Raw genomic sequence first — 23,850 nt, forward strand, 5'->3', positions numbered from 1 at the left:
TTAAAAAAGTGAAACTTTTAGAAAAATTGTTTAATAATAATGAGTTTTTTCCAAAAGGTCTATCAATTAATATCACGTCGTCGCTTCCAGCAAATGGAAGTTTTAGAAGGACAAAATATTTTAGTTACCATATCGGGTAAAAAGAATCGTGTACGTGTGTACTATTTATCCTGGCTGAAATCGAAAATTTTAAGAACTGATGGTCTATCAGATGTAAGTTGTACAAGTTTAATTTAATAGCCAGCATTTATTGAATTTGTTTATTGTTTTATTTTATTGCAGCAAGTTGAACGTCGCAATGGTTGGATAAATGTTGGTGATTTACAAGGTGCTGTACATTTTAAAATTGTTAAATATGAAAGGATTAAGTTCCTAGTGATTGCATTAAAAGACTCTATAGAAATTTATGCCTGGGCTCCCAAACCATATCATAAATTTATGGCATTTAAGGTAAGAATTGAAAAGAATATCATTCAGATTTATATAAGTAACACAGTGATACAAACAAGATTGAAGTATAAATACCTGGAAAGTGATAATATTTTTCTGTTAGGTGTTGTTGAGTACAGCAAGAATCTGCTTTTGAAATCACAACTAATTGTTCTGAAATTGTTAATTAAATAATTCAGTCTACATTACGGAATTTTTCTTTGGAATTACGGAATTTTTCATTGTGAATTTTCGTTATTCTTCTATTTTTTTATTTATTACAAATTACAACGAATATCTTACCCCCTGTCTATACCTGATAAATTTGCATCATGATTAGGGTTTTTAATTTCCCGAACTATTTTGATTCCCGGGAATCGGTAAAATTTGTCTCTACATTACCGGGTATCCGGCTATTCCCGAAATATATAATAATACTGTAACCTATGAATATTATAGCAAAATTTCATATAAAAACTTAGTGTTATAATCATTATATATAGAGCTTTGTAGTAATTAATTAAATTTGAGCTGATTTCACTAAAATCTTAATACGTATTTAAAAAATGACTGCCTTCCATTTCATAAATCCATTCCCTATATCTAATTCTTTAGCTTCCTTCAAAAGCTTCATTCGGTGAACAGAATTTATTCAAACTTTGAATGATTAAATTTTTGTTGATTCAAATCTACTACAAATTGAGTTAAAATGTTTTTTCTTCATTCAGTTTTATTTAGCTTTTAATCACTTTCAAAATGAATTGAAAAAAATTCTTAAGTCTTTTAGTAAAAGCAATGAATTCAATACATTTAACTGAATAGTTAAGAGATAAAATTTATGTTGATCTCGAAAATTTCCAAACTATTGGATTCAAAGGTGAATTTTTATAATACAACATCTGCAAAACCCTCTCATGTTACCAAGGACTATTGCTGTGTTTCCTTTCAAGGCCAAAATCAATTTTATACTTGGAAATACCAAATGGTGTGCCGCCATCAAAAGTAGGGGCCTTTGTTCTACTAGTGTTTTCTGGAATAATTCGAGCCGGTCAATCTTGGCATTGAAGATTATTCATTTTTATTTCTAGATTGTGCAGTTTTCCATATGCTTTTTTAAATGTTCATTCGAAAAACCCAAATAAATAAGAATAATAATAAGTGGTCAATTATTGAAGAGATATAAACGAAAAATTTAAAAAAAAAAACTTTTTACTTTTTTTTAAAAAAAAAAAAAGAATAGAGTTCTAACTTGTTTTCTTTGTAGTTTCGTCAGTTTTTAATTCCCGGGAATCCCGACTAAAAATCCCGGGAATCGGGTAGTGAAAAATTGGTAAAATTCCCGGGAAATTTGTCCCGGGAATTCCCGGGATAAAAAACCCTTATCATGATAAACGTCAAAATGGGTGTTAAGAAAAAAAATCTCAGGTATAGTCTCCATTTATTAGTATTATTGCTTCGTTATGACAAAATTGTTAGTGCTTTTGCACAGACAACTTTGTCTTGACAACAAACGTTATTAATTGTTATGCTAAAAATTGATCACGTATAGACAGGGTGTTATCTGTGCAGAATTAAGGCAAATTTTCCGGTGAATTCTCGGGAATTCCACGGAAAATTTTACCGCTTAAGAACCTTAATTGTTAATATAAAATTGCTTCTTTTCAATCGTTTAATGAATCCAGTGGAGTATAACTATATCATTCCTTATTTAATTTCTCTCTCCCACAGAATTTCGGTGAATTGGAACATCGTCCTCTGTTAGTTGATCTAACCATTGAAGATCAATCTAGACTGAAGGTTATTTATGGCTCTGCTGAAGGCTTCCATGCCGTCGATTTAGATTCTGCAGAAGTATACGATATTTATCTTCCTAAGCATGTAAGTATTCCAAAAAAAAGATCCCTGAAATTATTTAATTGTATTTCCTTTTTTTAAAATCAGACTCAGGGTGCAATCATTCCTCATTGTATTGTGGCTCTTCCAAATTCAAACGGTATGCAGTTATTATTATGCTATGACAACGAAGGTGTTTATGTCAATACAGTGGGACGTGTATCTAAAAATATAGTGCTACAAGTGAGTTTAATTCTTTTACAAATATCCAGTGCCTGTCACACATTCCGTTCGGAATCGTTTCAATTCCGATCGATTTTGTTTTGGTTTCTTCAATTTCCGTTTAGTTTTGTTAATTTCCAAAAGAGTTAATAATATATTGGGTGTATGATTTAAAAATGCGGTACATATCTGTCATTTATTCTCGCTTAGTTATTGAACATTATTGTGTAAAAACAAAGTTTTTTTTTGCTCCGAAAATATCGGATTTTGTGCCAATAAATCGTTATATGCGGGAGAAGTGCCGCTCAAGCACACCAATTGCTTTCCGAAGATTATGATGAATGTGTTCCATCAGTTTCAACGTTCGAGAGATGGTTTGTTCGTTTCAGAAGTGTTGAAACGAAATATCGCAAATATCGCCCAGGCCAGCCAAAAAAGTTTGAAGACCAAGAATTGCAGGCATTACTCGATGAAGATTGTTCTAAAACTCAAGAAAAGCTTTCAAAATCATTGGGAGCTACTTAAGCAGCATTTTCGAAACGTTTGCGAGCAGCAGGATTCATACGACTTCAAGGCAACAGATCTTGAAAGAGGATTCTGCATGTCCGAAATGATGTTCAGAAGCTATAAAAGAATATAAGTTTTGCAACGAATCTTTACTTGGATGAAAAATGGATCCATTACGATAACCCGAAGCATAAGAGACGAATCGACTCCAAAGCAAAATATCCATGGCTCTAAGGTAATTCTCTGTATTTGGTGGGAGCAAATGGGTGCTATCTACTATGAGCTGCTGAAATCTGGTCAGACCATCACAGGAAAACTGTACCGAACGCAACTGATCCGTTTGAAACGTGTATTGGCCAAAAAAACTCCCAGAATATGCGGCCAGACATGAAACTGTAATATTCCATCATGAGAAGGCTCGGCCACATTTTGAAATACCTGTTAAAAAGTATTTAGAATGAAGGGGTTGGAAAGGTTTGCCTCACCCGCTTTATAGACCAGACCTTGGCCTCTGGGCAGAGTATTCGAAATTTACTTGATTCGTCCTTGTCCTCTAAAGATAAGCTGTTCTTTTGGCTCGAAATCAATATGTTGCCAAAAAGATGGGAAAAGGTCATAGCTAAGAATGGACAATAGTTTGAATAAATTTATGTTGTACAAATGTTTCAAAATAAAAGCTAAACATTTTAAAGAATCCCTAAGTTTTTAGTCATACACCCAATAATAATTCAGTATTTTCGAATTTAATTGAGTAAAGTTTTGTGTATTAAAACCATAGAGAAAATATACATAGAGCGGAATGGAATTCTGTGAAATGGGGATATTTCAAGCAAAAAAAATACTAAAAATTGTTTCTTGGGTTTTTGTTTTTCTAGTGGGGAGAAATGCCAACATCGGTAGCATACATAGGAACTGGACAAATTATGGGCTGGGGCAATAAAGCAATAGAGGTAAATATTTCATTACTTTTGCTATATTTTTTATTAAATAAATTAATCATTTAATATTTTCGTTCTCTTTACTACAGATCCGTTCTGTTGAAACAGGCCATTTGGATGGTGTATTCATGCATAAAAAAGCACAACGTTTGAAATTTTTATGCGAACGCAATGACAAGGTATTCTTCAGCAGTGCCAAAGGTGCTTCATCGTGTCAAATCTACTTCATGACTCTCAATAAACCGGGTATGGCGAATTGGTAACAAATATGGTCCATAGATCAAACTATGAAAAAACAACAACAATAACAGTAATTTCATATTCGTAAGCAGTAATTAGAATGAATGAATTGAATTCGCTATTTAAACAACAACAAAATAATAAAAATTGTGAAAAAGTTTTGTAAAGCTGAAAGTCTCCCAAAAACCAAGCTAACAAACACACAACACATAAATTACTGCTTCATTTATCTATGGATCGAGGCAAACTTAAGGAGAGACAGAAAATGTTTTTTTTATATATTACCCCCCCCCCAAAAAAAAGTAAATTATTTCTTTTCCTTTTTTTACATATGCATATATAATATAAACGAGTAACAACAAAAAAAAACACAATTTGATGATAATGATTTTTGAAAATTTCAAATCATTTAATTATTTTATATCAATTATTATAATTTTTTTTTAGAAATTAAAAAAAAATCACCTAGTTTAAGATTGATGAAACAAAACAAAAAACACAGAAATAAAAAACCATTTATATTCATTTATAAACGTGAAATGAAAGCAAAAAACATATGAAAAATTAAAAAAGCATAATGAAAATATTCTATTTAACAAAAAGAAAAATATATTAGATTTTGCAATATATATATGAAAAGAAAAAAAACAAAAGATAGCAAAGCAAGAAAGTATAGAAAAACAACACAGCTCATTTCGTTGAAAACATACAAAAAGTTTTGAATAAATGAAAACAAAAGAAGTATCTATTATACCCCAGAATTAAAACCAGGTTTATAAAACTATATATATATATAAAATAATAATAATGATAAAAACAACAAAACAAACAATGGTGTATTAATTAGTTTATAACAAAATAAATATGCAATAATTTAAAACAAAAGAAAATTAAATGAAATGAAAACAATTTTATGAACACTCAAAAACCACACAATTAAAATCAATCAACAGCAATTATAATAATAAAAAATTTACAACAAATGAAAAAAAACATTAATTATACATTATGTAAATTAAGTTGTTAACAGAGTTTTAAGTAATAAACAAGAGAAAATATAATTTGTAAACGTTTTGGAACTCAACTTTTAAAAAAAAATATTTTTAAATTTTAAAGCTATTTACTTACTAGCTTGTTAAGAAATGATATAAATCATTGGTAGGCAAATAGAGGCATTTAATTTGTGTGCATGTATTGGTAAAAAATAAAATATCCGCAACAACATCAAGCAACTGAATGAAATGTGTATATATCTATTACTCTCTTTTGTTCACATTCGGGTTTTGTACGTGTAAATTGACGAAAATCATCGTAACCTGAAAAATATGGGTCAAAATCAACGTTATGGCTGAACAATTTTAGTTAAGATAATGAAAATTTGGTTATTTAAATCGTAATTTTTCTGTGACAACTGATTTTCAGTTGCTAGTATCTATTGATATAATCGAATTATTCGATTTTCAGCAAAACAAAATTAATCTATAAATATTGTACCTTTAATTCCCGAAATTTCTCAACAAAAAATATTCTCGGGAATTCTCGCGAAAATTTTAGCGATTACGACTTCTAGTTCAAACTCTGGTTAAGATCAAATAATATGTTTATTGGAATTTTTCTCGATATTCAATCAATTTGGAATAGATTTCAATTAACAAATTAATCATGGAAATCATTGCATAATAAATTAATGCCACAATGAATGAATTATCAAATAGTACATACAGGCCTGTCACACATTTTGTTCGGAATGGTTTCAATTCCATAGTTTTTATTCCGATCGATTTCGTTTTAGGTTCTTCAGATTCCGTGAAACTTATTAATTCAAAAAATATTTAATAATTCTATATTTCTGATTTTAATTTGACAACGTTTTTAATTTTAAAACAAAAGTGAAATTTTTGGTACAGAAACTGATTAAAAATTTTAGATAAATAAATAATTACAAAGAAATATCAATTCTACTTTGAAAACTGAAAGTGGTTTCATTCCGAAAGAAATTCGTTCGTTTTACTTTTTCTGAAGAAGCAAAATGCGGAATTAATTCCGCTTTCGATCGGAATGGAATTCTGTGGCAGGCCTGATAAACACATTTCAATAAAACTAATAAATTACTTTTATGGAATTTTTAATTCTGAAATAGGATTTTAGTGAATTGTGCTGATTTTGAATTATTTCTAGCGAATCTCTGTAATGTAATTCATTCGATAGTTATATATTAAACATTTTGAAACATTTTGTTTCAGTTTAATTGTTGGCAAAATGGCTGGAAGCATAAAGACGACACGTAATTGTCAAAAATCCAAGTCTGTTGTCAAAAACCTAACTTTGGCATCAACAAAAAATACATGTTAGACTGGACTGATTTCCAAGTATTTTATGGTTGTATCAGTCATATGTTTTGTTTGTCAAAACGGAGTGTCTCATCTCTATATATAATTCTCTATGGCTGAGAGGTTATTCTGTAACTAGATTTAAAAAATAAATTTCTATTAATACAAAATGTTCATTCGAATTTTTAAAAGCAAGTGATAACATTAATAAGAAAAGGACTCTCGCTAGAATGTCCGCACTTTCGAATTCAATGAAAGTTATTATTCGAAACGTGTATTTTGAATTTCGAATTGCGTTACAACCTCCTTCCCGTATTTAAGAGTATGGCAAAGTTATGAGACAAATAATAGAGAGAATTTGAAATTTAATTCTAAAATCTCTAAATTTCCATATGGTCAAACAATTCAGCTAAAATTAAGGCATATTAAAGCTCAATATGTGTCTCCAATTTGGAATATACTTGTAAAATTTTTAAAAAAAAATTCCCCGGGAGTTTTTCCCTTTTCTAACATAGAATTTGAATAGGAAAAACACCGGTGGATTTTTTTTTTCATAATTGTGCTGACTGTTTCAAGAAGAATTTGGGTGGGTTCGTAAATGCAGTAAATTTGTGCGTCACTAATGCAACGACCTGCAATCTGTTGCAACAGAAAACTAAATGATTAAAAAACGTTTGACGTAAACAAATGGTGGCATATATGTTTTTTCGAACGCATTTACCCTTTATTTCTAAACATTTTTGGGTCTTCAAATAATAATTTTAATAAACTAGAGTTTACAAATGTGAACTTACTTTTTTAATACTTTCGAAATGATATTATCATCCTTTCATTTAGACAAATAGGGATTTCGAAAATTATTTTAATAAACAAATGTTTAAACAAAAGAGACTGGACTGATTTTCAATCAAAACTTTTCGAAAATGCTTAAAATTAAATCGTTTTAAATACGAATAGCCGAATTGATGTTTTGCAAAGTACTCGAAAGTAAAACGAGTAAATCATGTGGATTAGATTTACAGAACACAAAAATATCTGAATTTGTTTAAAAACGAAATTGTTACTCGGCTTTGATTTACAGAACAGAGGGGTATATATATTGATGAAAGGTGAATTCCAAACTCAGAATTTTAGAAAAACACTTCTAGAAAAAACGAGTTATTGAATAAAATATTTCTTGAAATATGAATTGATTTGGATTCTATTTTAATTTTTAACTTGTACTTTTAAAACACGGTAATAAATTAGGTACAATTAACTGACTTAACCATATGATGACAATTTGTTGACTGGAAACAATCACATTGAGACATGAAAAACCTCGCGAAATGCTCTTCGAATCAGCTATCATTCACATTGATACTGGGATTTAATAACTCGAAACTATAGACGTAGTTTTTATATAAAATATTAACGGAAATATTGAAGAGTTTTACGAAATAACGACTTTTTGCATAATAAAATATTAAAAACAAAATCATTTATATAAATTCTTATCTTAAAAATTAGACACTTCCACTCGATCATTGACAAGTTTTACTCTCAAAACTATACTCGGAAATATAAAATTCTTTTATCAAAATTATTTTTAGAAAATCTAACGAATAGGTTACAAAACTATCAAAATCTCCCCTGTTTATATATTCGAAACTCTGTTAATAACTTAAATTATTAAAAAAAAACCAATCCTAATATTAAAAGAAAAAAAAACATGAAATTTGTAAAGAAAACCAACTGCTTCAACTCACTTTTTCATATAAATATTTTATAAAAAAAAATCGCTCACTGCTTAATTTTAGACACTTAAAAAACAAAAGTAAATCACTCGTATAGAAAGTATTTTAATAATTCTACATTTATTTATGTTGTGTGCGTTCAGTTTTGTGTATAATTGTTTTTTATTAAAAAGAAAACTCTAATTTTTTTTCTTCTATAGTGCTAAAAAAAAGTAAAGTTTGACTTTAGTTTAAAACTCTATTTAAATCTTTTTTGTTTTTCTTTTTATTACCTAAATATTTTATACAACTTTTAATTTAAAATTTTCTCTTTTATTAACTATTTAAAACATAATAAAAAAGCATTTAACGTTTTTTGTTTTTAAATAATAGAAAAACCCATTAATTAATATCATAAATGTTTAGCTAAAATAAAATAAAAACAACTCTAAGTTATTAAAAATATTTTGTTTAAAATTAAAACAAAAATTCTTATCATTTATTTAATAAGTTCAAAAATAAAAGGAAAAATTCAAAATTTTTTAAAATTAAAAATATGTATGTTCAATTATTTAAAATGAATTATTAAATTTACTAATTTTTGTTTAAATTTTGTTCTATCATTAATTTTAACTTGTATTTTTTTATTAAACCTAACTATAATTGTATAATTTTTTTCTATTAACCAATTTTAAAAAAAAATATTTAAAAAAATCTATATAAAAAGCCATTTGTATAAACATAAGTGATAAATATTTACAAAAAATCACAATTTTTGTTCATTTATTATTATAAAAAAAAAGAAAATCCTTCATTAAAGTAAAAATAATTACAAAAATCATTTAAGCAAAAAATAAAAAAATAAAAACAAATATATATGTAATTGCAAATGAAAACCAGAAAAAAATCAGTAAATATTTTAATTATTAAGCCACACTATACACACACAAACCCCTTCCTTCCCCCCATAAAATCCAAAATCATAAAACATTTATAAAAAAAAACCAACAACCCCCCAACATACATTTATATATTAATAATAAAAGAAACATAAAAAAATAAAATTTATAAATACAACATAAAATAAATTAATAAAAAAGAATGAAAAACAAACAACAACAACAAAAGAAGAATGAATTAAATTTTGAAGTAAATAAAAATACAATTTATATATATCTAAAAACAATAAAGGACATTTTTTTATAAAAAAAAGGAAAACATTATTTGGAAAATGATTAAAAGGAATCCTTATTTCTAAACTAGTGACCGGCACTCATTGGTTATTTTAGGATTATATTTCGTTTTCAGTGACTTTACTTATTGAAGATAGACCACACATTTAGAGTTTCTTTTACAATATTTAACTTTGAAACTATCTACTTACTTAATTTTAAATTTTTTGGCATAATATTTTACCGTCTCAATCCATATTTATAAAGAATACATTTCTCTAAATGTTTCTATTCTACCTTTTCAAGTTGAAATTGAGAAAAACTAAAATTCAGAATAGCAAATTAATAATGAGAAAAAACCAATTGAAATTAAGAAATCCAATTTGATATTGAGAAAAAAACAATTGAAATTAAGATTAATATTAAAACACATATTGAATTTTTTTTATTTTGAAACATTTCTACAATATATATTTATTCAAAGTATTGGCCATACTTAGTTATGACCATTTCCCATCTTTCTGGCAACATATGGATTCGGAGCCAAAAGAACTGCTCATCTTTTGAGGCCAATAACGAATCAAGCCAATTTCGAATACTCTGTTCCAAAGTGAGACGTAACTCAGATGGGCGGGGGGGGCATGGTGTGGACTACAAAGGGGGTGAGGCAAAACTTCCCAACCACTTCTTTCTAAATACTTTTGAACAGGTATTGCAACATGTGGCCGAACGTTGCGTTCGGTACAGGTTCCTTGTATGGTCAGATTTCAGCAGCTTTTTTACCTTAGCGCCATGAATATTTAACTTTGGTGTTGATTCGGCTGATTGGCCGGGCATCACATATGATCTCTTACGCTTCGGGTTAATGTAATTGATCCATTTTTCATGGCAAGTAGTGATTAGGTGCAAAAACGATTTTCTTTAATAACGGACATTCAATATCTTTCAAGGTCTCTCAGCTTCAATTCGTATGGTACCCAATTTCCCTGCTTTTGGATTGAGTAGCTCCCATTGATTTAGCAAGTTCTTGTTGAGTTTAACAACAATCTTCATGGAGTAATGCCTCCAATTCTTGGTGTTCAAACTTTTTTTTGCCGGTGTGCTCCAATTTATATTGTGGGAATTAAGCAAACGGAATGTCAAACTTATATATACCATTCTCACGAAGGTAAAGGGTATAAAAATCACACATACGAGTGCTGGGTAATTCTATCAAAATTAAAATCTTCGAATGGCATATTCGATACGAAAATTAAATTGTACTGTGTAACTCTTTCGAATACCTTGTGGATACGAATTTTACTAAACCATTCTCATCTAATAGGTTTTCGACAAATGTAACTCATTTGACAGTAGAGTTTCGATCTATGTGTATTTATCTATATTTTAAAGTCCCTGGCTTAAAATAATAGTTCTCAAAACATAGTATGTATGTAAAAAATAAAATTGTTAAATATTTTATTAAATTGTATGTTTACAATGTTAAGCATAAATGATAAACTAAGAACACGTTTTTAGTAGGTAGTAAATAAGATTAAGTAACTAAAATGAATACGTTTGTTAGAAAACAAAAGAAAGTAGTAACTGCAATCAAGTAGCACATCTATTGAGATTTCAATTCTTCCCTCTTACGCTGCAATTGACATTTTTGATAAATCAAATCACTGTGATCGGTGGACCAACCAAAATACATGTAGGCCGTTAACATAATTGCCAACAAGAGACGATCCAAAGTCATCAGATTTGTGGCCCAGAAAATGACAGCGAAACCCACAAATGATGGATGTCTGATGTGATTGAATAAATGTCTTAATTCAAAGGATTTGTATGCCAAGGGTTGAGCATAAGATTTCATGTCATAATAAGCCTGGTAAAATGAAATGAAAGTTACTAAAATTTGTGTGTATATATTTGAAATATGCATACCTGTTTAATACCCAATATCTTGGGTAAATCCATAATCATACTGCCACCACATATTACCAGCCAGGCTACAGCATGTAGTAAAACAAATGACCACCATAGCCATTTATTTGTCTCGACCTCAACTTGCCATAGTATAATGGAGGAAGCCGTTAACCAGTTCTTCATTAAATACTAAAAATAATAATAAAAATTATTCAAAACATTTGCCCAGTTTGTTTGTGGCTTTATTGTTTTGTTTATTCTTACGCACATGTAAACATAACGATGATGTCAGACTATAAATAGCCCGTTCGGCAGAGGCCAAACCAATACTTTGCATAAGTTTCTTTACCAAGGATGATTTCATGAAGCTGTGTTGAAATATGAATAAGATCAAATACAGAGTATTGAACACCATGGGCCCATAAGCGGTTTCCAAACGTGATTGATTGTCCAATAGATTGAAGACCCATGTATAGATTTTAGATGTTCTGCGGGGCGCCGACAAAAAGTGGACCAAATGTGTTACTACATATAAAGTGTAAACAAAGGATGACATGGCTGCCAGCAATACAATATATTGCTTTATTGATGCCATTTCTTATTGTTGTTAAAAGTATTTTAAATAAATAATATAGTTTTTTTGTTGTAAAATTCCAATGTTGAATAAACAAACTACTGCTGCGAAATGATAGCACAGCTAAAGGCGAATTGATACATGAATTCGCCTTGGAACAACTTTAGAACAGTGTTGTTGTTGTCGTTCAGTAGAATATTTAAATAGTATTGCCAGGTGAAAAAATATATATATAATATTGCCATATGTTATGGGGATGTCGGTAAATTAACAGAAAATGCAATTTAAATCTTTTTATCAAACAACCCAACACCAAAGTATTTGGAAGAAATCAAGATACCAGTATTAGTTTATATTTTCATAAATTGTTTTCTGTTAGTATTCACTTTTTAGTTTTACTTCGCTAAAATCACTTTTTCTGTATATCAAAATTTTTCAAAGTTCATATAAATTCAAAAAGGAATTTTTGGTTCACTTTGTTAACAAACAGTACCTTTTCTATATATCATAAAAAAGGTATTTAAAAACACAATTCAATGATACCCATAATGATTTCTAAATCTATGTGAAATTTACTATAATTTAAATTCCTATAACTTCTAGCCTAAGAGAGAGTTTTTGCGCTTATAATGATAAGAGCTATCAATACGATTTTGAATATGGAATAAATTGTTTTGGTGCAAAAAGAATTGGGTAAAAATTAATTTTTTGGAAAACAAAATAAATGTTTTAATTCATTATGCATGCAGCTCAGATTACCCAAAGGCTCAAGAACAAAATAAATACTACTATTTTTTGCAACATTATGTTATTTTTTTTTAAAGATATCAACTTGACGTGAATGCGAATTGAGAAGAAGAAGATATTTGTGTTTATTTCTTATTGAAGAAAGGCGCATAAAAATGCAATTCTGTAATTTCTGTGCTAAAAATAGTGAACAAGTTAAGGAAATTAACGAAAATAAAGTGAAAATTGGTAGTAATGTGATGAAAATACAAAATTTATTATATGTATTTCAAAGTGATATTGTAAAAGTAAGTTGAATACCAAAATGTATGACTGCTTCATAATAAAATAAATTGTATTTTCAAACACAGTTTCTGCTGGTCAACAAGGAGGACCCTCTAATATGCCTAAATTGTTTAAAACAACTAAAAAAGTGCTATGAATTTGTGCAACAAATAAAGGAGTCAGAAAACAAATTGAATCGTGGCAAAGAAATCAAAACGGAACATGATTATTTTGAGACGACAAGGAATGTGGAGGAAAATGAAACGGCAACAGAAAAAGTAACGGTAAATTGTGAGAGGCTCAATAATTATGCGACCACAGAAATGTTTAAATCTAACTTCAAATTTAAACCGATTTTACCAAAAGCAGAGTCTAACGAAATAGTTAAACAATTAGATAAATCCTTGAGTCCCAAAACGCGTTTATATAAATGTTTAATGTGTGCCGAATCATTTAAATCTTTTAAACATTTAAATGAACATGAACAAGAATTTTGTAAAAATAAATTTGTAAAAGATTTTCACATTTGCAAGTACTGTCATAAGTGTTTCGCTAAAGAACTGTCTTTAAGTGCACATGTGTCTTTAAAACATTCAAAAGGAGAATTTATGTGTTGCCTGTGCCAAGATAAAGCGTATGCCGGTAAAGGATATCTCGCTCGTCATATAGAAAAGGTTCATCTACATGAGAGTTTACATTATTTTTGTGGAGAATGCGAAGAACTCGTTTGTATGTCAATGCTAGAAGAATTACGTGAACACTTGTTGTGTAAACATGCTTCAGAGACTGCAAACTCGGCAGTGGAGGATCCAACCCAGGCAGCATTAAATGACGAGGATATGGATTTAGAAATGCATGAAGAATTCTTAGATGAGTTTTTATTGGCTCACACTAATGAAAATTCATTTCAATTTTCCGAATGCTGGGAAGCTTTGGACTTGCACCTTCCCGATATGTTGCAAGCAAGTGCAGCTAATCTCCATAATGTGCCTGAATTTAAAGAAGCATTTGCATGTCCTAAATGTTTTGAACAATTTAAAAATCCCCAACCTTTACTAAAACATTTGGCCGATGTGCATAACTTACCAGTATTAATATGCCGTGTATGCAGTAAATGCTTTACCTCTTTTCAAGATTTTAAAAGGCACAAGTTACAAAAATGCCTACAAAACTCCAGTCTTCATCCTCTTTTGCTGGAGTGTCCTTATTGTAGTAAATCTTTTAAAAATGCCATTAATCTCAAGCAACATTTACGCATTGTCCACTGCCAATTGAAGCGTCACATTTGCCAGTTGTGTGATAAACAGTTCTCAACATTGGATCATTTAAAGAAACATGTCTTGAGTCAACATCAAAACGAACGTAAACATGTGTGTACGGTTTGTGATAAAAGTTTTACCCAATTGGGTCATTTGAAACAACATTTGGCCATACATACCACGGGTAAAACGTTTCAGTGTTCGGTGTGTAAATTAAAGTTTTGGCGTAAAATCGATTTGGAAAGACATCGTCACAAGAATCTGGTGTCGGAGGTGTGTGGTGGAAAATAGGGTGAGTTTTTCATATTCTTTATAAATACATTTCATACAGATCTATAATGGAGCTATATTTCTATCTAATATGTCCAACGATCTTGTTTCATCATCATGAACGGTACAGTTTTATTTGTTAGTTGAATTAAAGTCACAAATTGTTGGTATTGTGTTGTGTTATATGTGGCAGGGTTGATATGACCATGTATGTCTGTCTTTTAAAATCAACTTTCCGAAGACCCACAAATAATTTACAAACATTATTGATACTTCAATATATCGGTTATGGTCCTGGTTCGGTTTCTATTTAAAATCAGGAAAATCGGTTCACAAATGACTGAGATATAAATAAAAAAACACGACTACCTTGATTTTTGATCTATATCCTAAAACATTTTTAAGCGGATTTGTTTTTACAAAAAATTTTTTTCACCGAAATTTTTTTAACAATTTTTTTTTCTAATCTTTATCATAAATTATACTTTGTTGAATAATCTATAAGATTCGTCATTATTTTTCAATATTAAACAATTTTTTGTTTAAGTTTCAATATTAGTCCAAATTTTGCACAAATATATCGAATAGTAACCCGATTATGATCCCCATCCGATACAGAAATCAGTTCGACATACACAATTTGTTTTAATAGTTCTAATCTAAATAAATATTTTATTAGAATGTAATTAAAATTCTCTGAATTAAAAACAAAATTATTTTTTCAAAAACTTTTGCAAGCATTTACAAATTCTAAGGGCAGCATCTTGTAGTTTAGCCTTCTCATGAAATGCTATAGACAATCTGAAGCAGTTTGAAGCCCCTCCAGCACTAGCAGAAAATCTTGAACCAGGAATAAAGAATATTTTCTCCTCTGCCATGCAAACTTTTAAAAATTCCACGGCACTACAATCAGCCGGCAAAGAGACCCATATAAAATAACCACCACTAGGGGCTAAGGAACTGCAGCCTTGGGGTAATTCTCTAGTTAATACCTCACTGGTAGCTAGCATGCGTTCTTTATAGGCATCATACATACATTGTATGTGTTGTTGACCCAAATTTAATTCAAATAAACTGGCTACAATGCCCGAAGTATAATTGTTTAAACAGCCGCCACTATTTGCCAAGCCACTAAAAGATAATTTTTAATTTTTTGTAATAAATATGAAATATAATTAATTTTCTTTTAACTTACCTTGCATCTATTAAAGTTTTTATCCTTTTCGGCATCTCCAACCATCCGAGTCTTACGCCAGGCCCCAATATTTTCGAAAAACTTCCATTAGATATAACATTACCTCTAAATTCCTTATCTTCTCTATTATCATATGCCAATAATCTCTTAGGTGCTTCATTATCTTTATAATACAAAATATTATAGACATCATCACACGTAATAAGGAAATCATATTGACGAGCCATTTTGATTAAACCTTCACATACTTGTTGCGAGAATAATATGCCTGTAGGATTGTGATAGGTGGGTATTGTATAATACATGCCCCAGAATTCTTTATTTTTCGATTTAAATTGTTTTTCCTTAACTAATTTTTCCAGCAAAGGCAAATCAACACCATCTTCATTTAGTTTGACGGGTATTATATTGAGTGTATGGAATTGTTTAATAGTATCCAAAGCAATCATATATGTTACTTCATCCACAAAAATGTAACCATTGAAATCGATTAGAGTGGATAGGATGACATGAAGGCCTTGTGTGGCGCCACTGGTTATAAAGAGATCTTCACTAAAGTAGAAAACAAATAATCATTATTTCAATATTATATAAATGTATTATTTTCTGTTAAACCTACCTTTTCACTTCACTTTTATACATTTCGGTAAAATATTTGGCAACTGCAGATCTTGCCTCATAGGTGCCACTAGTGGGTCCATATTGAAATAACAATGAGGAATTATTTTCCTTTTCAATTTTCTGTAATTCATAAAACTAAGTTGTAATTCAGTTTCATTTAAACACATTTCTATGTATAAACTTACCAAACGATGTTCTGTGGCCTTTGTAAATATCTCACTACAATTTTGCAATAAATCGGTGCCGGGTGCTCCGACACCCAAATTTAAAATATTTGATTCGTAAACATTCCATTCACTGCCATCGAACAGATGTTTCAGCATACGTTCATCATTCGCTAAAGACATTTTTATTCCTTATTTGGTTCTTAAGTGTTTGAATAGATTTTGCTTACTAAATGATTTCTAGCTATTAACTATATATATTGATATAGTCGTCTCTTAGCCCTTGTGATTTTAAAATATGTTAAGAGTGTTTTTTAATCAGCAAAACGTAATAATTAACAAAATTGTTTATAATGATAACAATTTATATACATTCATATGTACGTCCGTAGCTATGTATGTATGTACTGTGTACTTACATGCGATTATGTTTAATTGTTGAGATTTTTTTTATAATGAATTAGCATGTTTAACAATGTGAACTTTGTTTTATTGGCACTTTGGGGGATGGTTTTTAATAAGTTTAAATTTGATAGTATTTAAGATAGTGTTAAGATAAAAAACATCATTAAAAATATTGAAATAGGAACAATAATAATTTTTGAGTGTAAAGATTATTTTAATATTTTTATATGTTGTCAATTCATGCGGAATGTTTTGTTTATTTTGGGAACTACTCTAGGTTTGATCACTTCGCAGTAGTATTGAATAGGTAACATATTAAAGTGTTAATAACTTCTGGCTTTTTATGAAAAAATTTTATGAAAAATCATATTTGGTGAAAAAAAAATTGGTTAAAAAAATACAAATGTATTAATAGTGTATATTTCAGGTATTACTGTTACTGCTAAGTAATATTGTTATTTTGGCCTCTATGGCTTTATGTTACATGTTTTGAAATAAATAAATTGAAAATATTTTTACCAACATGGCCCATTTTAGGTCCGAATTTCTATGGCGTTATACAGGTCGATGTTACTTAGTAATCCAGAAATAGATAAAAAAAATGTTAAAAATTGGCAAAACAATGGAAACATAGGTTTCAGTTTTACAAAAATTGCCTGGCCCTTTGAGTGACTCAGTATTTGGTTGTATATTCTTTGTTTTATTACTGCTTCAAAGTGAGAATGCATTGAACCAATCGTCTCCTTTGAAATGTTTACCATTCCATTGTAACCGCATCAGACACAGCTGCCTTTGTGGTAAAATTTTAAGTCCGTATTTTGCGATTGGTTTATAAAAAACTTACCTCATTGGATTGTAGCCTCTACGTTACAATCTAGAAGTGTGTTTTGAATCATTCAATTCAAGTGATAGTATCATTTATGATAAGAAATAAACCCATATCTTGTCCTGAAAAATAGCCCCAAACCATAATATTGCCACCGACTAACTTGTCTGTATTATTTGTTTACTCAAGGTCCAGTATATTTCACTTCCACGGTCTTACAAATGTTCACTGTCTCTTTTTTTAGAAATAACAGATTTTTTGCCCTGCGGCTAACAGTTCGAGAACTAATTTTAGATTACTGATCACATCCCGTGGAGTATTTTTTTAGAATATCATAAACTGTCTTGCTGTTAAATTAATTTGTCTAGGAGTATTTTTGCGAAGTATTACGAATTTGTTTATCATTATAGATAGCTATTTCCATGTGTATGTTCAAATTAACTTTCCGAAGATCCCAAATAATTTACATACATGATTGATACATCAAAATAATCGCTACAGTCCCGGTTCGGTTGTTATTTAAATTTGTGAAAATCCATGACTATATCGATTTTTGACCTATTTTTAGATATCCATAGATAATATGGATATCGAATGATAGACATTTTAAAGACCTTTCCAACGACGTATATAATGCTATAGAAATTCGGAGCAACAATGTATCAAAATCGGGAATAATAATTTTATCACAATTTTTTTTCACCATAAAATTTGTTTCTGTTTAAAAAACAGTTTTTCACCAAAAAGTAGTTTTCAACCAAATTTTTAAACAAAAATGTACATAGCTTCTAAAGTATTAGAACATACATTTTTACGTCGTTATTATCAGTGAACAAATTTTATAAATCTGAATTAAAGTGTGTAATTTAAGCAATTTTGATATCCTTCACCATGAGTGGCAAGTTTGTCATTCCGTTTGCAATTTCTAAATTTTTCATTTCCGATAACATAAATAATATATATTCTGGATCGTTATAGATAGCGGAGTAGATATAGCCATTGTCCATCTGTATGTTGAAATCAATTTTCCGTAGCCCCCAAATATATCTGCTATAGTCCCGGTTCGGACTTGATCTAAATATGGATTACTAAGTCAATACAATAATACATACAAACAATATGGATATCTAATGATAAATAATTTCAAAGACCTTCCCAACGACGTATATAAAGCCATAGCAATTCGGATATATAAAGGGTCAAAATCGGAAAAAATATTTTATTATTTTTTTATCACTAATGAAATTTTCCAGAAAAAAAAAATTAAAAATTTTTTCAACAAAAAATATTTTCTAATTGTTTTAAACTATACTTTGGTGAAGTGTATATAAGATTCGGCACAGCCGAATATAGTTCTCTTATTCCATGCTATATTAAAAGTTCTTTTATGCATATTTTATACCAATTCAAATATTTAATCCAAACATACTTCTCAACCAATTTTGTTTTAATTTGAAACGCACCTACTGTATGTTTTACAAAGCTCTGGCAGTATTATGATATTTTGGGTTCATGTTTAACAATCTGGCACAATCCAAAAGTGTTATCAACACTATTGTGAATGACAAAGAATTAAAGTGAAAATAAATCAAGATTCTTTTTAACATAAAGAAAATAAACAAAAAAATAAATATAATAAAATATGGCTACTAATGATAATTCCAACAATAATACAGCCTCTAGTCAAACACCAGCCACTAATAGAGAAACTCCAAATAAACAGGCACAAACGGCCCATAATGTTTTACTGGATTCACCCATACGTGGGCCAACTCTCTCAACCAGCACTTCCAGTTTTGAGGCCTTAGATCCCCATGATCCAAATCTAAGTAAATTGGCCAATAAAACGTTCCGCAAGACAGAGGAATATATAACAAATGAATTGCAAGCTCCCCTAGAAGATTATCAATTACTGGAAAATATGAATCGTGCCACTATTACAAAGTACTCAGATATGAGACAAATATCGGAAAATCTAAGCATATCGACAGCCGAATTAAGTCAAAAGTTTCTGGCCTTAGTGAGTTTTAACAATATTCAATTTTAAATATATATATATTATGTATTTTATCGAACTTAACTTAATTTTAGAAACCTTTAATGCAACAAATTGATGAAATTTCTGATACTGTGGATAAACTAGAAGCGGCTGCTTATAAACTTGATGCCTACTCTATTGCTTTAGAAAACCGTGTTAAAACTGTTTTGCAACGAAAAAACAATATGTAAAATTTCATATAAAAGATTACTATTTATTAAGATATTAAACATACATTTGCATATTTATTCAGCCAAGTATTAATTTAAATATTATGGCCACTATATTTAGAAATATCAACGGAACTGTAAAGTAAAACAAACAAATATATTATTAAATTAATTGATTAATTTTAATTAAACGTTTAACTTACTCTTGGCTACTGTACGAATGGATCTGATTAAATTTAAGATTTGACCCTTGGCGGTGGGTTGTCCAAATTCCTGATTCATCTGTTGAACACCCAAGCCAACTACAAAAAATGACATACCAAATGTTATCATGTATGATAGTGCCTTAATTGGGGAGATTACTTACTTTTGGCTAAGAAACGTTCTTCATGCAATACACATACTGCATTCAAACATAAAAGGGAAGCTTCAATCAATGTCCATAAAGTAAACATTTTTGTTAATTAAGTTTTGTTTAAATTTCGGCAAATCGTCAAGGAACAGAACACTATTTTACTGATGACGTTTATTTTTGAGACCGTGAGTGAGTCAATCAGCTGTTGATTGTCAAATTTTGCATCATTCACAATATAAACAAATACAAGGTTGCATTTAAATATTTCGAATGCAACGTTGCTTAAATTGCCTGTAGGAAATAGAAGGAAGATGACAAAAATTCAAAGAGCAACTGGAAACGTTTTAATTAGAAAGATAGATACGAACAGAGACTGAAAATAAAGGATTCACTTTCATTTTGTGTTATATCACTGAGGGAGAGATTTATTAGGGGACATTTTGGGTTATTTTCGGTCTCTGGATATGATGAATGTTAAACTATATAGCTGAATTCTTACAGCAATTCTTTAAATACATTTTTGGTTTCATCTATGATCACTTCTTTTTATTATCGAGATCACGAAAAAATAACTTGAATCTGTGAACTTTGTTGTACTTTTTATATTAAAAATCTATTTTTTATATCGAAGATACTATGATAATATGGGGAATATATTATGAAGGTTATATTTTAAATCACTTAATTTCTCTTTAAGAAATTTTATTTTAAAAATTGTTTTTATTTTTCAAAATTTTTTATTTTTTTTAAAGCGTTTTGCGTTTAAAATAATGGAAAATTTTTCTTTTCATAAGATTTTGTAACGACAAATTTTAATTTTAAACCGAAAATAAAATCATGTTTGCCAATTTGAAATTCTATTATTTTCTGAATATTATTATTTTTATATTTTGCACTTTTACACATATTAGCAATTTTTCTAAATTGTCGGACAACTTGTGTCATCTTCATCCGCTCTTAGAATAAGTATAAAGAATGTACCGCTTCTTGGTACCGGCTGTTGAGCTAGAAATGCACCTTTATCAATTAAATTATCAAATAAATCCGTTATATATGAACGTTTTTCATCTTCTGTGGGATTTAGAGCTTCATCTGGGTCTTTGGGCTGCAAATATTTATATTACAATAAAATGCAATAAATTTTCTTTACCAATAATTAAAATCCCATACCAATAATTTTTTCAAATCCTTCAATGGGCCACTAAAATCTTTTGGTATTTTATTAAATGGATCCGTACGAAATACATTAATAGCCGCCTCTTGATTGCTAACAAAATGTTTCATAAAACGATTTCTTAATTTTCTTTCGTCTAATGATGATTTTGAATTATTCAATTTTGTTAACCATTCCGTTATAAGATATTTTTCACGATAATTATAGACGAACATAAAGCCTTCAAGTTTCCGCAGTAATTCGTTAAATTCATTGTCTAATTTTTCAATTTCTTTAGCTGTATCGGGCATGGTTAGAATTTAGAATAATAATTTTAATTTCAATAATGACAATAAATTTATAATTATAATTTGTGCCAAAGTATATTTATACAAGTACATGCAACTCTACAACAAATCAACAATAAAAGAAACAACATTCATTTTGTTTGTGTAAAAACTTGTGAGATTGTCAAAAACTGTTGACAATTTTTCCACAAATTTCACTCACGTTGCCCATTTAATCGGGTCTTTTCGCACATAGAATAAGTCCTCACTGCCACTGGTACATTTTTTTGCATAATGAATAAAAACATATTTTTAAATTATTATTCTTGCTTTTATTATAGAAATTTTTCAAAATTATTTTTTTTTGATTAATATTTTCAAATACAAACAAATTTAAAAATATAAACAAACATAGAAAGAAAAACAAAAAAAAGTAAAAAAATTTGACAATCTCACAAGTATTTACAAAGGAACAAAAAATGAACAGCTGATCACTTGCATGTACTTGTATAAATATACTTTGATTTGTGCAATTGTATTTAAATTTGAACAGGGCGTTTCTAACGATAAGTAGTTATAATAAAATAATTCAATTTTGAATATACATAGTTATAATTGAATTTAACAAGGTGACAGCAGGGTCGAATTAAAGCAAATTGAGGCAAATTTTATTGGTTTTTATACCAATCACCATGAGTGGAAAGGGTATATATAAGTTTGTCATTCCGTTTGTAATTTCTACATTTTCCATTTGCGACCCCACAAAGTATATACATATGTATATTCTGGATCGTTATATACAGTGATTGACAAAATAATGGAAACTTTTCCAAATATTCCATATGTAGCACAAAATTAAAATATTTTTTTAAAATGCAATTTTTTTTTTTAATATTTTACTTGTATAGTTTTATTTATATAAATTAACTGAAAAATAAACAACATAATTAATTATACTCTGAAAAAAGGGAACAAAATTAAAAATATGCACTATTTCACTGCTGACAAAACTTTTAAACTTCTGCAAGAAACAAGTGTAAAACGAAAATAATATTTAAAAGAACGATGTAAAAAGCATCCTGTTTACAGTTATTTTATTTTTAAATTCTGTTAATTTTTCACAATTTCATTTTCTAAGTTTTTCGCATAATTGATTTTTTTCAAAGTTAACGAAAATGGCTAAAGTTAGGATTTGTGAAGACTTAAAAAATAAAATAATTAACGATTTTAAAGCTGGTTTAAAACAAAAAAGTATCTGTGACAAATATTCAATAAATAAATCAGCAGTTTCAAAAATTATAACGAAATTTCGTGAGACCGGTTCTGTAAAAACTCAACATTTAGGTGGAAGACCTCGTAAGACTACTCCTAGACAAGATAATTTAATAGCGAGAGAGTTCAAGAAATTCCCAAAAATAACTCCTCGAGAGGTTGTTAATTGCCTAAAATTAGAAATAAGTACCCGAACAGTTAGTCGCAGGGCAAATGAGGCTGGTCTTGGTTGCTATCATCATGGGAAAAAACCACTCATTTCTAAAAAGAACCTTTCTGCTCGTCTATAATCAGGGATCACTTAAACTGGTCGATACAGAAATGGAATACTGTCCTCTTTTCCGACGAATCCAAATACAATTTAAGAGGCAGTGATGGGAGAACATTTGTAAGACGACCAAATGGAAAAAGATTGGATCCAAAGTACACAAATAAGACTGTAAAGTTTGGCGGTGGCAATATTATGGTATGGGGATGTTTTTCAGGGCAAGGTATGGGCCCAATTCATATTATAAAAGATACAATGGCAGGTATAGGATACAGAACCATATTAAACGATGTTATGTATCCATACGCTGGGGAAAATATGCCCCTAGTTTGGAGCTTCCAACACGACAACGACCCGAAACACACCTCTAGGGTTGTAACCGAGTGGTTACAATCCAACGAGGTACGTGTTTTGAAGTGGCCTGCCCAATCGCCAGATCTCAATCCCATAGAAAATCTATGGGAAATTGTAGATCGTAAAATAAGGACCCAAAATTACACCAGGAAGGAAGATTTATCGGATGCGGTTATAAGGGAATGGCAAAATATTCCAAAGGAGACCATTGACTCTTTAATTGGTTCAATGCATCGTCGATGTGTAGTAGTTATAAAAAATAAGGGATACCCAACAAGTTATTGCAAAGTTTAGAACATATTTGTTAAAATAATACCTAAGTTTCCATTGTTTT

The 23,850-nt window shown here is 29.4% G+C and overlaps 7 protein-coding genes across 12 annotated transcripts in view; 3 read left to right on the forward strand and 4 right to left on the reverse strand.

Moving 5' to 3' along the window:
- msn (serine/threonine-protein kinase msn) overlaps positions 1-5,001 on the forward strand; it is a 159,953-nt gene extending 154,952 nt beyond the window's left edge. For all 6 annotated transcript variants that reach the window (XM_065504414.1, XM_065504417.1, XM_065504418.1 and 3 more), the window contains 6 exons: positions 58-213; positions 283-450; positions 2,158-2,307; positions 2,371-2,505; positions 3,867-3,941; positions 4,019-5,001. In XM_065504414.1, the coding sequence (XP_065360486.1) occupies positions 58-213; positions 283-450; positions 2,158-2,307; positions 2,371-2,505; positions 3,867-3,941; positions 4,019-4,192 (858 nt within the window). In that variant the 3' untranslated portion in view covers positions 4,193-5,001. The remainder of the gene's footprint in view (positions 1-57; positions 214-282; positions 451-2,157; positions 2,308-2,370; positions 2,506-3,866; positions 3,942-4,018) is intronic.
- Positions 5,002-10,814: 5,813 nt separating this feature from the next.
- On the reverse strand, positions 10,815-11,967 carry LOC135953661 (nurim homolog). The gene is made up of 3 exons (XM_065503628.1): positions 11,563-11,967; positions 11,313-11,483; positions 10,815-11,253 (listed from the first exon to the last, which is right to left on the reverse strand). The coding sequence occupies exons 1-3, from the start codon at positions 11,887-11,889 to the stop codon at positions 10,990-10,992; spliced, it is 762 nt and encodes a 253-aa protein (XP_065359700.1). The 5' UTR covers positions 11,890-11,967; the 3' UTR covers positions 10,815-10,989.
- Positions 11,968-12,770: 803 nt separating this feature from the next.
- The window catches only part of LOC135953298 (oocyte zinc finger protein XlCOF7.1-like), a 107,857-nt gene continuing 96,777 nt past the window's right edge, over positions 12,771-23,850 (forward strand). Inside the window, exons 1-2 of the mRNA XM_065503117.1 lie at positions 12,771-12,902; positions 12,966-14,430. Coding sequence (XP_065359189.1) covers positions 12,771-12,902; positions 12,966-14,429 — 1,596 coding nt within the window. The 3' untranslated portion in view covers position 14,430. The remainder of the gene's footprint in view (positions 12,903-12,965; positions 14,431-23,850) is intronic.
- On the reverse strand, positions 15,048-16,750 carry LOC135953622 (2-aminoadipate transaminase). Its single transcript, XM_065503580.1, has 4 exons — positions 16,410-16,750; positions 16,223-16,344; positions 15,604-16,155; positions 15,048-15,539 (listed from the first exon to the last, which is right to left on the reverse strand). Exons 1-4 carry the CDS (start codon positions 16,569-16,571, stop codon positions 15,122-15,124), a joined length of 1,254 nt encoding a protein of 417 aa, XP_065359652.1. The 5' UTR covers positions 16,572-16,750; the 3' UTR covers positions 15,048-15,121.
- On the forward strand, positions 19,244-19,887 carry Blos2 (biogenesis of lysosome-related organelles complex 1 subunit 2). The gene is made up of 2 exons (XM_065503857.1): positions 19,244-19,639; positions 19,711-19,887. Exons 1-2 carry the CDS (start codon positions 19,262-19,264, stop codon positions 19,846-19,848), a joined length of 516 nt encoding a protein of 171 aa, XP_065359929.1. The 5' UTR covers positions 19,244-19,261; the 3' UTR covers positions 19,849-19,887.
- Positions 19,846-20,353, reverse strand: LOC135953846 (immediate early response 3-interacting protein 1). The gene is made up of 3 exons (XM_065503859.1): positions 20,195-20,353; positions 20,031-20,129; positions 19,846-19,962 (listed from the first exon to the last, which is right to left on the reverse strand). The coding sequence occupies exons 1-3, from the start codon at positions 20,280-20,282 to the stop codon at positions 19,907-19,909; spliced, it is 243 nt and encodes an 80-aa protein (XP_065359931.1). The 5' UTR covers positions 20,283-20,353; the 3' UTR covers positions 19,846-19,906.
- On the reverse strand, positions 20,946-21,714 carry LOC135955971 (uncharacterized). Its single transcript, XM_065506421.1, has 2 exons — positions 21,353-21,714; positions 20,946-21,287 (listed from the first exon to the last, which is right to left on the reverse strand). The coding sequence occupies exons 1-2, from the start codon at positions 21,644-21,646 to the stop codon at positions 21,102-21,104; spliced, it is 480 nt and encodes a 159-aa protein (XP_065362493.1). The 5' UTR covers positions 21,647-21,714; the 3' UTR covers positions 20,946-21,101.

The sequence above is a fragment of the Calliphora vicina genome, chromosome 3 (genome assembly GCF_958450345.1).
Source record: "Calliphora vicina chromosome 3, idCalVici1.1, whole genome shotgun sequence".
Classification (NCBI taxonomy): domain Eukaryota; kingdom Metazoa; phylum Arthropoda; class Insecta; order Diptera; family Calliphoridae; genus Calliphora; species Calliphora vicina.

Bases quoted from the DNA above. Each gene is read 5' to 3' on its own strand.
- LOC135953661 (XM_065503628.1), bottom strand. From the start codon at position 11,889: ATGGCATCAATAAAGCAATATATTGTATTGCTGGCAGCCATGTCATCC. The intron at 11,484-11,562 runs GTGCGTAAGAAT...TATTATTTTTAG, and splicing joins CATCATCGTTATGTTTACAT to TATTTAATGAAGAACTGGTT. The intron at 11,254-11,312 runs GTATGCATATTT...TCATTTTACCAG, and splicing joins AGATATTGGGTATTAAACAG to GCTTATTATGACATGAAATC.
- LOC135953622 (XM_065503580.1), bottom strand. From the start codon at position 16,571: ATGTCTTTAGCGAATGATGAACGTATGCTGAAACATCTGTTCGATGGC. The intron at 16,345-16,409 runs GTAAGTTTATAC...TATGAATTACAG, and splicing joins AGGCCACAGAACATCGTTTG to AAAATTGAAAAGGAAAATAA. The intron at 15,540-15,603 runs GTAAGTTAAAAG...ATTATCTTTTAG, and splicing joins AAAACTTTAATAGATGCAAG to TGGCTTGGCAAATAGTGGCG.
- Blos2 (XM_065503857.1), top strand. From the start codon at position 19,262: ATGGCTACTAATGATAATTCCAACAATAATACAGCCTCTAGTCAAACA. The intron at 19,640-19,710 runs GTGAGTTTTAAC...ACTTAATTTTAG, and splicing joins GTCAAAAGTTTCTGGCCTTA to AAACCTTTAATGCAACAAAT.
- LOC135953846 (XM_065503859.1), bottom strand. From the start codon at position 20,282: ATGTTTACTTTATGGACATTGATTGAAGCTTCCCTTTTATGTTTGAAT. The intron at 20,130-20,194 runs GTAAGTAATCTC...CATTTTTTGTAG, and splicing joins AGAACGTTTCTTAGCCAAAA to TTGGCTTGGGTGTTCAACAG. The intron at 19,963-20,030 runs GTAAGTTAAACG...TTTACTTTACAG, and splicing joins CATTCGTACAGTAGCCAAGA to TTCCGTTGATATTTCTAAAT.
- LOC135955971 (XM_065506421.1), bottom strand. From the start codon at position 21,646: ATGCCCGATACAGCTAAAGAAATTGAAAAATTAGACAATGAATTTAAC. The intron at 21,288-21,352 runs GTATGGGATTTT...AAATATTTGCAG, and splicing joins AGGATTTGAAAAAATTATTG to CCCAAAGACCCAGATGAAGC.